This window comes from Rosa chinensis, chromosome 2 (assembly GCF_002994745.2).
Source record: "Rosa chinensis cultivar Old Blush chromosome 2, RchiOBHm-V2, whole genome shotgun sequence".
In the NCBI taxonomy this organism is placed as follows: Eukaryota; Viridiplantae; Streptophyta; class Magnoliopsida; order Rosales; family Rosaceae; genus Rosa; species Rosa chinensis.
Genome location: NC_037089.1, coordinates 28,990,224 through 29,005,784, shown reverse-complemented (window position 1 = coordinate 29,005,784; position 15,561 = coordinate 28,990,224). Strand labels below are relative to the sequence as shown.

General features: G+C 38.7%; 2 protein-coding genes and 1 long non-coding RNA gene across 5 annotated transcripts in view; 1 reads left to right on the top strand and 2 right to left on the bottom strand.

Annotated features, from left to right (window-relative positions):
• LOC112184063 (ABC transporter F family member 2) overlaps positions 1-15,561 on the bottom strand; it is an 87,195-nt gene that overhangs the window by 59,918 nt on the left and 11,716 nt on the right. The gene's annotated exons all lie outside the window — the stretch shown is intronic.
• LOC112188659 (putative disease resistance protein RGA4) lies at positions 524-6,413 on the bottom strand. Of its 3 annotated transcripts, XM_040513728.1 has the most exons (7): positions 3,535-6,413; positions 3,364-3,434; positions 3,131-3,275; positions 1,781-1,905; positions 1,616-1,670; positions 1,202-1,526; positions 524-817 (listed from the first exon to the last, which is right to left on the bottom strand). In XM_040513728.1, exon 1 carries the CDS (start codon positions 6,237-6,239, stop codon positions 3,558-3,560), a length of 2,682 nt encoding a protein of 893 aa, XP_040369662.1. In that variant the 5' UTR covers positions 6,240-6,413; the 3' UTR covers positions 524-817; positions 1,202-1,526; positions 1,616-1,670; positions 1,781-1,905; positions 3,131-3,275; positions 3,364-3,434; positions 3,535-3,557. The 3 variants fall into 3 exon arrangements, with proteins under 3 accessions (XP_040369662.1, XP_040369661.1, XP_040369663.1); XM_040513727.1 differs by having other exon boundaries at positions 1,616-1,905; XM_040513729.1 differs by having other exon boundaries at positions 1,616-1,905; positions 3,364-3,404.
• On the top strand, positions 6,728-8,167 carry LOC112188891. Its single transcript, XR_002931612.2, has 3 exons — positions 6,728-7,087; positions 7,407-7,572; positions 7,817-8,167. It is a non-coding gene; the product is annotated as an uncharacterized LOC112188891 (long non-coding RNA).

The window sequence follows — 15,561 nt, the reverse complement described above, 5'->3', positions numbered from 1 at the left end:
TGAAAATCTTGCCATCAGCTTTGATTGACTTTTATAATGTCTTGTTATTTCTTATTTTTTATTTTCTGTACAAAGAACCAAAGTTGTCATTAGCTTGTACCAGAAAGTGAATAATTTTAATACATGTGTTCCGACTATTCCATTTCCTTCATTGTTATATAAATTTCATTTGCACTTTTTTTTTTTCCTTCCAATTGTATTGTGTCTTTTCCTGTTCATGCCATGCATCTTTATCAAGTTGCTTCTTACAATAATTGTTCAGTGTCAAAACAATTTAGCCAATAAATGGTCAGCAACATCCATCACCTCACCATTAAGTCGATCACCATTTAAACACTACGACCGGTAAATTGACATAAACGCCTCACCATTTAAACACTACGACCGGTAAACTGACACAAATGCCTCTGTATCAGAGTCCTCAATCGGCTCTGCCAACAGGGGTATCCTCACAAACATGGCCTATGCCAGGAATAACCATCTCAAAAGTGGATGTCTTTCAAAGCTTGTCTGCCTTCCACAGATGATTATAATAATTGAAAGTTTGATCAGCTTCAAATTTGACTATACGTTTCTCAAGTTTTTGGAACATTCTGGCTTATAGGTTATCATACAGTGAAATCACACAACTATCACAAATGAAGCTACCCGAACAATCTCATTGCTTTATCACACATCACTTTTGAGTTCATCAACATCTCTCTAATTCCAAGCTCGAACATGATCCAAGCGCAAAACCAGTAAACAATACAGCAGTGCAGGACTTCTTCATTTTGAAGCACCTCCAACGGCGGCACGCATGCTTTTGCTGGAAAGCCTACATGTTAGAAGGTCATGAAAGTCAGGTAGCTAGCTTGCTTGTTATAAGAATCATTTCTGATTACAATATGGGGTAATTAATAAAAGTTCGCATTCTTTTGTTACTAACTCCTAATCTGAATCCTCATTTTACATACTTTATTGAATAAGCAGCTATTGGTACTTTATCTTGCAATGCAGTTGTGAAAGATTGGACAAGGTAAAGATCATAAAAGTAGTAGCTAGCATATACACGACTGTAAAATAAGAAATTTGATCTATGATCTATTATGCTTAAGTAAGATATTGTTAACCATTTTTTGTTGTTAAAACTCTTAATTATCTGATATATAAAAGCCACACATGTAAAGAAGAAACCAGTAAGTAACAGATTGTTTGTTACCAAAGTACGTAGCGGTTGATTCGGTATTGTCATTGAAAGCTCCTTCTTGACCTTCAGCTTCATTATCTTCATCATTGGTGTGCCTTCATCTTCAGTCGATCATTGGTGTGCCTTCATCTTCGTCTTCTTCATCATCAGTATCCACATAAGAGTCGAGCGTAGTCTTCGCCTGACGTGCCATCTTTGACCAATCCAAGCTACTCCAAGCTCGAACAATACAGCAGTGCAGGACTTCTTCATTTTGAAGCACCCTGATTGGAACAAACGGATATTCCCAAGCAGCTAGTTTTCCTCCTTGCTTGTTCAATAGGCATTGGAAAGAAGTCTGCAAATTGATATACAAAAATATTAAGAGAGGAACATCTTTCTTCAGGATTTTATCCTGCTATTTGCAGATTGAGTTTGGGATTTTACCGAAAATGTATTTGCTAAAAACAAGAGATTCTCCAAAGAAATAAATCCAGCATCTCTGTCAGGTAAATCATCCAAAGTAACCAACTAAGAAAATGCCACAAACTGAATGAGGAAACTAGGAAGAAATTAGCTGCAGAACAACAGAGGAATAGAGGGAAATGGAACCTGAAATCAGTAGATGGATCTCTTTCCTGAAATCAGGTAAATCCTAATTCAACTTTAATGCTTTCAAAATCCAGTAGTTACAATGCAGTCGGCCGCTGTACCCCAAAAAACTCACCCAATGCAAGCTGCATCATAAGCCAATCATAAAACAAAAACAGATACTTCAGAATTTGAAGTTCACTGTTTTATTCACAGAACAAATATATTTTAAGCTATATGAATTCAGCAGAATACCATGTAGTCCAGATGCAAACAAACTAAGGCTTTGTTACAATGACAATCAAATAATTCAGAACATACACCACCTCTACCAAATTCTCATGTTTATTTCTTCCAAATTCACATCTAGTGCTGTTCACTTTTTCTTCATTTGTAAGCTCATTCACATTCACAGAAACACAAAGAAAAAAAGAAAAAAGTCAACAGATTCAAATTATAGCCCGCATGAAGCAGAAGAACTAATCAGCAGGCACTAAAGAGAAAAACTTGAAAATAACAAGACATAGAGCAAAAACGCACCCTCAGATTAAGGTTGGATCTAAAGGTCCAAATTGTGTGCACCTTCGGTTTTCTAGTAGTAAGACCGGTTTCAAGATTGAATCAGTGGTCAGCCTGATTATTCTTTTATTTTTATTTTTTTCGGCATTAACTAAGCATATTAAAACAATTGTAAACCATTTTCTTCTCTCTTTTTTTTTTAATGCATGCACAATCTCACTTGACATTGATCAAGAGAAAAGTAAAATGACTTAGATGGAAGGGCATTCCGTGAGCAAATTACAGGTGAGTTTGGGATTGCAATGGCTTAATTATTGGTGAAACTGCAAGCATCAGTTCCTGAATATTATCAATCCAAAGACAGCTCCCACTTAAGTTTCTAAGACTGGTAAGACATTTTCACATAAACCAAGTCAAATATCAAACACGGGCAAAACCCACTGAGGTTTCTAAGAATCATAAGACGGACATTTGAAAATCATTCCAGGTTGCCAACTGCACCTTATAAAAAAGTCTTCTTTGTTACCACTTACCACCACCATAGAAACTCAAAAATTTAGATGTAAACTTTTCATGAAAAATCTTAAAACCATGTGTTGTGATAAGAAATTTTGATATAAAATGGGTCAAATGGGTTTCCAGGACTCATAGCAAAGCATGGCAACGTTGTTGAATCATTTTCTCGGCCTTTCGGCTATGATTACACAAGTTTGTATCATTCTCATATATGATGGATAAGTGGGTCAATGATCCATACTATGCCAAAGCCTATATTATGTTACAAGTAGAGTTAACAAGATATCTCACTCAACACCAATATATATTCATTAAAATTGATGAAACGACCATTACCCGCCATAGACCACTCTATCACAGGTCTCCTTGAGCCACCTGAAGCTCTTCCTGAGAGTCCCTTTCAGCTTCCCCTCCACTGTGTACACCTTGTAGGTAGCGATCCTCTTCTTCCTCTGATCTGATTCCAAACCCAGCAGGGATACTAAAAATAAGAACAAGTAGCTTAATAAGACAGATAATCAATTTTCAAATGCAGGAAAGATTTCATGAGAAATGAACAGAGCAGTCACCTCTGAGCCTCTAAGTGCTCAGTCTTGCTCCCCTACTCCAGCTTCACCAAGCAATTACATCAATCAGCACACTAATCACAATCAAAATTTCCCAATTCAATCAAAATTATCTCAAATTTCAACAATTCAATACTCCAGATCACTCTAATTCATTGAATTCTGATTCGTTACCTGGAGACGAGGAATTGAGGTGACTAATGGCGTCGTCGCGGGTGGTACCTGATCCTACCGTCGGCCAAGCGATTGTCGGCTTCATCTTCTTCATCATCAGCGTCTAGCGTAATCGTCACGTGACGTCCCATCTTCGACAACTCCTCACCTTTTAATTGCCTTACGCAGCTTTTGCTCAATTCAGGACAGTCTTCAATGTACAGTTCTCTCAAATGAGTAAGGCAATGCAACCCTTGCGGCAAAGCCGACAATTTGGAGCATTCTTCAATGCGTAGTTGCTCGAGGAATTTGAAGTTCATCAACTCCGGAAGTGCCGTGAGATTATGACATCGATCAAGTGCTATGCTCTGTAGAGTATCTGCAGAATCTTCAGTGAGCCAAGGGGGCAAAGCCTCCAAACTTGAATTCCAGATAACCAATGATCGAAGACTTTGAGGACCTTCCCCTGATCTCAGCATCAACTGAAGCTTTTTGCAATCTTCGATGAACAAAGAATCTAAAGCGGTCATGTGTTTCATATTTGGTAGCAAGCATTCCAAATTATTACACCTGTTAATCCACAAATTGCGAAGGTTGTTGAGGAATTCGATCTCTTCGCCAAAAGATTTAAGATTGACACATCCTACAAAACCTAAATATCGAAGTGAGGTGAGGCGTCTAATTCCTTCTGGCAAATACGTTTGCTGTGTTGTCATCGTCAGGCTTCGTAGGTTGATCAGGTTCCCTATGTCTTTGGGTATCTCCTCAAGTGCGTTGCACTCCTCAAAGTCCAAGTACTCCAAATTCAGCAGCTTACTGATGGAATTGGGAAGCCTTTTTAACTTACTATTAAAAGACAAGTCGAGGAATCTCAAATGAAGCAAACTACCAATGGAACTTGGTAGCTCATCAAGAAGCAACCCCTCCAGACCTAGCAACCGCATATATTTGAATCTTGAGATGCATGTCTTCACAAAACAACGTTGATTTATCTGGCCATCTTCAGGAATTAGAATGGTTCGTAATTTCTCTTCAGGAATTAGAATGGTTCGTAATTTCTTTGACTTGAGCATGAAATCGGGAACTTGTGCCCCTTCTTCAAGCAAGTCTTTTTTGAATATTGACACATGTCGAAACACTTCAAAGCCACTAGAGGGACGAAAATTGACTGTGGAGTACTCTACTTGTGCCACTTTAATAGCTAAATCATGAACTAGATCATGTATTTTAATACGTAAGGTTGTTTTCCAATCCACATCGACTTGAAACAAAGATCTAGAACAAAACTCCCTTACGTACTCTAAACCCATCTGTTCCAAATCTTCATTTTTCTTGCATGTTTTAAGGTAGCCTTGTGATATCCACAATGGAACCAAATGTTCACAGTCGAATACATAATCCTTTGGAAAAAGTGAACAATATGCAAAACATGGTTTCAACTTTTGTGGTAATGCATCATAGCTCAATTTGAGTGCAGGTAGAATATTGTCATTCCCTATACTCCACATGTCATCATCTCTGACACTAGACCAATGACGTTGCTCTTTATTCAAATAGAGCATGCCCCCTATAGCTGCAACTGCTAAAGGAAGTCCTCCACACTTCTTCACAATATCCTCTCCAATTTCTATCAAATGCTTATAGCGCTGCTCCTCTCCTATTTTAAACGCCCTTTGGATGAACAAGGACATGCAATCATTGTGGGAAAGACCTTTTAAAGAATGCATGTATAAGGAACTCACAAGTAAAGCAACTGATTCATTTCGTGTTGTTATGATGATTTTGCTTCCATTAGCTCCCACATTTAACAAAAGCTTTAAATCAGTCCATTTTTTAATTGTTACTCCAATCAACTCTGTATCCCAAATATCATCCAACACCAATAAAATTTTTTTGCCCCTAAGAGTATCTTGCAACTTTCTTTCCATAAGATCCAAACTTTCATCCTCACATTTTGGTCCATTTGCAGCATTAGTAATACCTCGAATTAATGCTTGAATATCAAAGTTGTCTGAGACGCATATCCACATCTTTTTCTCAAAATTTTCTTGTACCATGCTATCATTATACACCAATTCAGCAAGTGTTGTTTTCCCCAACCCTCCTAACCCAATTATGGAAACAACAGAAACATTCTCCTCACTGGAGAAATCAGTGTCATTCAAGAGATGCTTGATAATCTGTTTTTTATTATCATCTCTTCCAATAACTTTTGAAGCGTCAACTTTGGAGCTAGTCATCCTCCTGTTATCGTGCACTTGTTGGGGTGCATGATGATCTTCGGCTTGCTCAGCAACTTCAACAAGAGAGAACTCTCTCTTGTCTTTTTCAATTTCAACTAGTCGTTCTCTAATTTCTTTCACTTTATGTCCCAACTTGAAGTTAAGCACAACTGGATTCCAACGCGAAAAAAATTGGCATACCTGTCCTTTGACTCTCGCACTGTTGTTGACTAGAACTTTCTTCCGCAGCTTTTGGAACTCTAGTTCATCAAGGACATCGTCAATGTCATGGCAAACATCTTTGAGATCTCCCAACCAACGAGTGATTAGGGGATTCTTCACTTGCTTCTTCTCTGCATCCTGAAGCACTAGTTTGATGGTAGAAAAGGTCTTGTTGAGCTTGGTGAGCTCAAGTTGGGCACCCCATGCCAAGGAGACCTCTTGGGAAGCATAGGAAGCTAGCCTACCCAAGACGTTCTCTGCAATGCTGGTGGCAAACTCCATGATGAGTCTGAAGGAAAGAAAGAAGTTATTTGAAGGAGGAAACAGTATATGCTTTTGTTGATAAAATGGGAAGGAAGGAAGTGATTGTGAATGTGCGTTTTATAGAAAGTTAGGAGCGAGCTTGCTGCTTTCCGCTGACCCAGAGAGAAGTTGTGAAAAGAATAATGACAGAGAAACAACAACTGGCCAACTGGGCAATAGAAATTAATGATGGATCAATAATAATATAGCTCAAGTCAACCAAATTTCCAGTAAGACAAATTTGAACAGCTAAGAAAATCATTTCCGGTGAAAATGTCGTACTATATATTTAAAACGTGTTGCTTGAGAAAACACCCAAAAACCCAGAAATTATAATATCTCAACCTGTCGGCCAATAAGATATTGAACTCTGTTACAGCTAATCATGTGTAATTAAATTAGTAATATATTTAATTCTGTCCTCTAATCTCGCTTGTTAGTGGGTCACATACTCACGTTTCCAAAGAGTCTTCTGTGGACCAAGTCCACCTGCACCAAGCCGTATTTCCGCGCCTGACCGTCACGCGCGGTTATCTAACTGCATCTGGTCATCTGGTATGCGGAGATATAGATGCACATGGGAGGCCACGTGATACCTCCCCAACCCTAAAGCCCTTGTCTCTCCGCCCCCGAATCAGTGGAGGTGATTGAAGTTGCGATGGGAGGCACCCGATCGATGTTCTTCTCCTTCTCATCGTCATCTCGCTCATCGTTATCCTTCTCCCCCAACTTGATTCAGCCCCTCGGATTTGATTCACCTCCCCGATTCGTAAATTAGATGGTGTTGATACATTGGGGTTTCGAATAGGCGGCGGCGCATTGTTTGGGTAAGCTGCTTTACTTTACTCTCTCTCAATTACAAGGTGTTCATATATTGGGGTTTCAAATTAGTTGTGTGGTGTGATTGATCAAGCAGAATTAATTTTTGTAGTTGCTGAATAGGTTTTGTGATTCATCAATTGTTTCTGATTCAACAACCACAATAGATGAGCTTGATCAATGTTTTTGTGATTGCTGAATGGGTTTTCTGATTCTCTCTGATACCCTCGAATTCTTCAGGATCAGATTTTGATTATTTATGTTCTCGGGGTTTGACTACGTATTTGATTCTGGATTGCTTATTCAATTTGTTGCTCTGTGTATCAGAATGTCATGTGCACGCTGATAAGATTTTTCTCCATCTGAGAGGGCAGTTGTTTATAAAGTTCGGAAGGGAATTAGACATGGAGTTGATAGGATCGAAGTGTACATATATATATGCAGATGCATATTGCATATTGCAACATACTGGAGGGGGTTTCTTCAAGTCTATGTATGTCTGTAGGTTATGCAGAATTGATTATTTCGACAGATAACGTATACATTATATCATTCTTTGAATACAAATAATAATAAAGTTAACGGTAATCTATTGTATGTCTCGGACCAGTGTGGAAATTAATTATAGCCTTTATCATTTGCTTTAATTAGCAATGAGAGCTAGCAGATATGATATTTTCTGGTGGATGGCTTTAGAAAGTTGTTTTTGTAATCTGAAATTTGGCTCGAACCCACAGGTCTTCATGGTCCTGAGTTCAAAGAACATTTGGCAAACTCGGATTGGGAAATTCCAGCTGTGTTTGAGGGAACGTTGAGAGTCAATGGTTCTGGTAATATGAATATTACTCTTCATCAAGCTTATTAAGCATAGATGGCCACGTGTCGTGAATCCAATTGGTCTGTGAAGAACAGTTAGTTAGGACTATTACAGTATAAGTGACTATTTCATTAGTTTCTAACTTCTTATGGTGTAATTTTCTCATCTGCTTCAATTTCACTTTGTTTCTTCCAAGAACTTAAGAAACATTGGAATCTCACATTGAAAAAAAGTTCTATTATGTTAATATTTATAAGGATTTACAACAATATTTTTATTGCCTAAGCATGTAGGCATGGCATTTAAAGTGATTGTTGTGTGAAATGATGCAGTTGGAAATGGTTTCTTCACTTTGGTGAAGACACCCCTAAGCCCTTTGAGAAGGGCAACCCGATATTCCAAGACTTAGATGCTCTAATAATTTATCTCTTCAAATATAGTTATACTCGGATTTCATAATATAGTTATACTCGGATTTCATAACCTAAACCGATATTCCAAGACTGAGATGGTCTAATAATTTATCTCTTTAAATATAGTTATTACCCGGATTTCATAACCTAAAAATTGAGATAACTTAAAATGGGATTTTTTTTAAAAAAAAATTTCTATTCAAACATCTCTCTGTACATCATTTCTTAATATATCATATCTTAAACCCATAAATTATTAATATCAACTTTACTGGTGAACACAACCAAGCCACCCTTTTTGGTATCTCTAACTTTAATGCGAAATCTAGTGTGTCTTCTGAGGGTGAAGAGAGAGGGAAGGGGTGCTTGCTCTCGTAGATTTTCTGAGTTTCTTGTTCTGTACTGAAGTTTTGAACAAGTTTGCTGTTAAGTATCCAGTACTTATAGACTGGTTTTTTATGGTGTGGTCAAAGTTGGGACTTAATTTGGTATCCCTGAAACACAAACACCAAGTTTAACTGCACCTGGATAAAAGAACTGAACTAATTGGAACAGCATAACAAAAGCACTAATCTATGTTCAGCATCTCTTTTTGATAGATCTTTTTCCTCTTCATCTAATTAGTTTTTTTGCCCCCCCCCCCCCCCCCCCCCCCAAAAAAAAAAAAAAAGCCATCGAAGAAGGTTTACTTCATATTGCTCACAAGAGGATCTGACAAATCTTGTAATAAACGAAGACTGCCAGTTTTTCAAATGTGAATAGAGTATTAATTGTGGCCAATAAATTTACAGATTCTACGCAATATCAAACCCTGTATTCGTGCTCTCATGTGGGTTAGATTTTATAAGCACGTACTTGTGTACCATATTCTGCAATTAATGAGTGTGGGGGCATTTTGATCGGAGTTGTACAGCAGTTAAAATTTATGGGTAAGGACCCAAGACTTTGCCCCTTCGTCTGAGTAAGCAGCAACTAAGCCCAGCAGACCTCAAAGGATAATAAGTCCTAAGAAGAAAGCTGTTGATTTCTTCCCAGCAGCTCCTCTCCATGTTCGCAGTAGTGAATTAGTGTGCAATTTTAGTAAAGGCTTGGCAAGATGTGCATGGCGTGGGAGCTAGAAAAGCATGAGTTTCGGAGGAAGAGATTCCGGCAATGGTATGATTTCTGGGTTTTTGGGTTAAGGTTGATTGGGAGGAATTGATGGCTAGGGATTCAGAGATAGGGCTTGATCTCTTGCTTGATGTTTCTGGGTTGTTGTGGCTTTTTGTTCTTCTAGTGGGAGAGTTGCTTGGGCTGTTTAGTAGTTAGTTTGTGCCTCCCTCCCCTCTTCCACAGCAGCTATAACCATCGATTTATAGAGTGGTGGTGGCTTAGGTCTGCTGCTGTTCCTAGAAATCTTGCTGCTGTAATCCCAGGAAATCTGCTAATCCCAGGAATCCTGCTGCTGCTGTGACTCTAGGAATTCTGCTGCTGTAATCCAGGAATCGTGATTCCAAGATTTGCTGCTGGAAAAAGGGGAGTTACGGGTAGAGAATTGGCTTGTGTGTAAAAGAAGGTGATATAGTACTTGAGATGTCTAGTTTAAGGAAAATAATTGAATATATTGGGTAAAGAGAAGTGTTTGTTGTAATTGAGTGGTTTTTGGGTTCTTTCTTCTTCACTTGCCCATAAACAGAATTGGGCTGTTGAGCTTAAATTTCGGTCCCCAAGTCCGAAATTACCAACAAGCCTAAAACTAATAATGGGCCTCGTGCTTTTCCATTACTTTCCACACCACACCCGCTCTTGCAAGCCCCAAATGCGTGAATGTGGCTGGGGTCCACATGCGTGGCATGATGATTGTCGTTATAATTTGCTTATTGGGCTCGAGAAATGAATTGGACCTGATAGCTAGATTTTTGGGCATCAACATTAGCCCCCTTGATTATGTAGGCTATGCAATGACTATGAAATAGGCTATATAATCAATAAGAAAGTAATCTAAGGTAAGCATGAAAACCAAGTGTATAGAAGCATGGAATTTGAGAGAGTTAGCCGCATGAGAATTTGAAGCATTTGCGTGATTTGCATTACAGAAGAGTGCATGTGTTTACGAGGACAATGAATAAAATAAGTAAGCATAAGATAACGAGAATGAGTTAAGTAAAAGTAAAATTGATAATGAATTAGAGTAAAATGAGAGTGAACTTGAACTCGAAAAACGGAAGGACCAATACGGTTAGAAGCCGCGTATATGTTTTGTAAAGAATGAGCATAACAATAAAAGCATTTGCAAAATAATTGACAAATGAAAAGAAAGTTAAAACGAAATAGGTAAGTATGTGTGTTAAATATGATATGTGGTTAGAGTAAAGTAGGATGTGCATAATGAAAATAGAGAGCATAAAAGTATTTATTTGCATTTGGCTTATACATATGCTTGATGGTTTGTTTTGCATGGTGTGTAAAAAGTTCTATTTTCTTTGCTTGGCTTCTACATGCTTGATTATGTGTAGAATGAGTTGTTTTATGCTTGTCTTAAATTTGCTTGAGCTTGTGGCAACTATGCTTAGGCATGTGCATTGATAGTTTTGGCTTAATATTGCCTTAATCATTTAGCGGACCAAGGGAGAGTGCGTGGACTTTGAAATGTACATGCTTAGGAGAATAGGCTTGGCATGACTCTCATATGATCTATGATAGATGCACGACCCTAGGGAGGAGCATGGCATGGCTTTGCATGTATGTTTGATGCTTGTATGCATAGTATCATGCTTGCTTGGGTTTTCTTTGCCTAGCATGAACTTGTTTAAAGGCTTGGCGTATTCCTCTTGGTCGTGGATCTGCTTGGCTTGAGCATGAGCTTTGGCATGAGCGTGAGTTTGGCATAAGCGCGAGCTTGGCATGAGCAGTGCTTGACATGAGCATTAACGTGAGCATGTGCTTGGCATGAGCATTGACGTGAGCATGTGCTTGGCATGAGCCTATGATGAGCACGAGCTTGGCATTGTGTTTAGCTTGGCGCGGCTCGGAGTATGCATTAGATTGTTGTACTTATGACTTAGCATATGAATTAGTAATATGCATGAAAGTGTGATAAGTGTTCTCTTAAATATATTGAATGATTAAGAGAGAGTGCATGGGTATGAGCTTCAGGAGGTAAGCTGAGTACTCATGGCAAGTGCAGGCTTGAACTTTGAGTAATTTCTTGTTGCATCATGGAATTTTGAACAGATTGCTCATATTTATGACTTTCATTGGATTCATAAAACATGATTCAATTATGTGCATGACTGAGGCGTGCAAATTTCAATTGACAAGTAAGTAGCTTCAATGTAGGTGTGGATCTTCACTGATTGCGGTGATCACCGTGGCAACTGGTCGCCTTAATCGTAAAGCCCCCAAGTGTCAAAGCATATTATTCTGATATACTGGTTGTTTTAGAATGTGATGATGAATACTGCCTTTTGCTTGGAATTGGCTTGACTAAGCATTGATTGCTTGCTCTAATGGTTTTGGCTTAATTGAGTATTGATTGCTTGCTCAAATGGTTTTGGCTTGATTGATTGCTTTATGATTTTAGCTTGATTGAGTATTGCTTGCTGCTTGATTGAGTATTGATTGCTTGCTCAAATGGTTTTGGCTTGATTGATTGCTTGTTGTTATGCTTTTAGCTTGATTGAGTATTGCTTGCTACTTGATTGAGTATTGATTGCTTGCTCAAATGGTTTTGTCTTGATTGATTGCTTGTTGTTATGCTTTTAGCTTGATTGAGTATTGCTTGCTGCTTGATTGAGTATTACTTGCTGCTTGATTAAGTATTGATTGCTTGCTCAAATGGTTTTGGCTTGATTGATTGCTTGTTGTTATGATTTTAGCTTGATTGAGTATTGTTTGCATGCATTAATCGTTTCCTTAGAAATGTGAAATCAACATTGGTAACTCGCACTATGCAAATAATTTGAATATATGTATCAATGAATATGCATGGGCTTGTAGATGCGAATGATGGTTGGTGACAAGCCAAAGAAATGTTGTTATGATATTAACATGTGATACTCCAATTATGAAAAGTTTCGCAGCGAGATAGTAGGTCTAATATGATCATGCTATGGGTCATATATGCCCGGCCTATATGCCCACTTGAATATGATATCAATTATGAGCCAAAATGTAGCTTTGTGATAAGTATATGGAGAGAGGATATAGTGGTCGCAGGCCAATGAAACTTGTTGTAGTTTTTTTTTTTTTTATTTAAAGCAAAACATGGTGGCTGTCAGCTAGCGATGAGATGACTATGAGCATGTGAGATTAGCACTTGAACAAGTGTCTATGCATGTGTGCATGTTAGTATATGTTATGTAGTACATATGCTTCATGCTTGGTGAGCTGTCATAATGTATATGTATGCCGAAGGGATAAGCTAGTATCATGATATAATTAAGATTAAGAAGCTGAGATAGCTTAGCTTTGTTTTAGTTGCTACATTCTCGGTTTCCAGGCAATCGCAAGCAAAGTGGGAGTCAAAAGTGGAGTTGCAGGGAAGAGCCACTGAGATGATGGTCAGAATAAGCTGCTGGGTAAAGCATTCTAGCTCACTTCTGTAGGTGCCCAAATCATGTTGGAGTTGTCCAAGCATGACGCTCCATTTCTTTGGCGGATAAGTGTTCCAATAATGTGCGTCAACCCGTAGTTGCGGTTCAATGCTTTGATAAAAATAGTTGAATTTCACTAAAACAACATAGATGATTAATATATGGACTTGTAAAATCAATACTAGTATTTTGCATATATACTTTGATCGATTAGTTTTAAGCCAAGTGTGTCGGTGATGTAGTTAGTCGATAGGGGTGGGCTCGCGAAACCGAAAACCGAAAAAAACTGCACCGATACCCGAACCGCAGCTGAAAAAAACCGCACCGAATTGGAAAAAACCGCACCACGGGCCGAAACCGAACCGAACCGCAAACCGCACCGCACAACCGAACCTCAAAACGGCGTCGTTTTTGAATAGGGTTTTTAACTTACCCTAATCCACTCGGTCGCCTAACCCTCGCACTCTCGCAGTCTCACAGATCGCACTTGTTGTCAATTTTAATTTAGTACTCGCAAGTGCATGATTCAATTGTAGGATAGATGTCCAAGCACGAGGTCATTCCCTCAAGGACTGATTGAAACAAATTTGCAATGACAGGTGTGCTTTACTTAAGTGAAACAAACTGATTTTTATGATGTGATTGAGGTTTAATTAAAGAAAGGGAAACTGAAATTAAAAACAAGAATGAGCAATGAGATTTAAACTCTAAAGAAAGCAGATTATGAAGATGCTAAAGCATTGAATCCACCACCTAATATTTCTACCCTATTCTCTAGTTGATAACCATTGAATTCCCTAGATATCATGCTAAGATTTCCGTACATAAGCTTTATTGATCCCAGACATATGCCAAAGTTCTTCTAACCTATGAATTCCAACTTATTGATCCTGTATAGAACTCACGTAGCCAAACTATAATTTACTCCACTTAATGATCAGGTTCAAGCAAACATGTTCAACTCCATTAAGCACAAAAGAACTAGAAAATCATGCAAACAAGAATATCGACTATGATCAAGCACTTGTATTCTTAATTCACAACTCTTAAATCACAAGATTAAATTATCTTTTGGCACCCTAGAAAACATCTACTCATTGATCAAGCATCATATTTTCCAACCAAATAACTCATAAACAAAACCTAAGTCTTATTGATCCCGAGCAAAGATTTTGAATAAAAATTCTATTGAAACGGTGATTAAGAATTTAACATAGAAATCCAGAAATTCAATAGCAAACCAACTAAATAAGTAGAATAGTCATACTAGGGGCTTCCTCTCAACCCTAGCCGAGAAGTTTAGCAATCCATAACTATGAAAAACATGACTAGAATCAAAGAAAACATGAAACAAACAATGGAAGAATTGAGGAACTCGGGTCCAGCGATGGTGAGAGCTTCTCTTCTCCTTGTTCTCTGCCGAATATGCTGTGTCTTGTGTCTCTAGACGTCCTAGGTTTTCTCCCTGTATGTCTCTTTCCAATCCTACTTGACTTGGGCTTCTTCGGTCTTCTAGTCCAACTTGGAATAGCTTTCTTCTCTCCAAAGGAACGCAGGGTTATTAAAGTCAATGCAAGAAATTACTCCAAATATGTCAAACACGTTCAGCCTTATCCCGTCAAAGTGCTAAGAGCAATGGACTTGGGCTTCACAAATCAGATTCCGAAAAGATATGCAAAATCTGTTAGAATCTGCCTTCCCGAACTAGGTTCGCTAAAATCATCATAACTTGCTCCACAAGAATGCGAATCCACTTCTGTAAAATTCCTCAGAAAGCTAACATCCGTATCTTTCCAATGGTATAAGGCTCGCCAGCTAGTTCCTTGTGAGAAGGTACAGTTTAATCTGTGAAGTTGACGCAAAGCAGAGACAATTCTGGACACTCAGGATAGCAAGCACCCTTTCAATCTTGCGTTTGATTTTAAGCTCCAAATCTTTCTTTTCTCCAATTTAACCTACAAAACACAAACACAAAGTAAATGACTCAAAAATGACAAGAACTAAGCCTAGAATCCTACATTTAAGGGTATAAAAATGTATGAAATTATGAGTTATCAGCACTCGCTCAGTCGCTCCTCTAACTCTCTAAGCCTCTAACTCTCTCAGATCGCACTCGCTCCTCTAAGCCTCTAACTCTCTCAGATCGGCGACCTCTCTCTCGATCACGTTCCGGAAATTGAAGCTCTTCCGACTCGGCGACTCCCGACCTCTCTCTCAGACCGACCTCTCTCCCGATCATGTTCCGGAAATCAAATCTCTCATCGATCTCGCCGGTAAGCACTGTGTATCTCTCATCGATCTGATATTTAGGGCTAGTTTCTGAGTTTCTCTCATCGATCTGATTGAGTTTCTGATTGACTTGATTCACTCAGCCCCCAGTTTCTCTCCTCACCAAGTCACCAGCTCGCCTCCTCGAGTTCTCCACAGCAGTTCTGGGTTCGTTCTGTCTGGAGTTCTGGGCTCGTTCTCCTCCACAGCAGCAAGCGAGCAAGCCACCTCCACCTCAGTACACTCATCCGAATCGTTACGCCAGTAAGGGTTGGATTGCATAATCTTGAATCGATGGGTGTGATTCATTTTTGCTCATTTGTGTATAGAATCGATGATTTGGAGTACTTATTAGGGTTTTGAGTACTAGGGGATTCCAAAATGTCTTTCTTTTGCTTGTAGAGGTTGGG

Excerpts from the sequence above, each read along its gene's own strand:
- LOC112188659 (XM_040513727.1), bottom strand. The coding sequence starts at position 6,239 with ATGGAGTTTGCCACCAGCATTGCAGAGAACGTCTTGGGTAGGCTAGCT.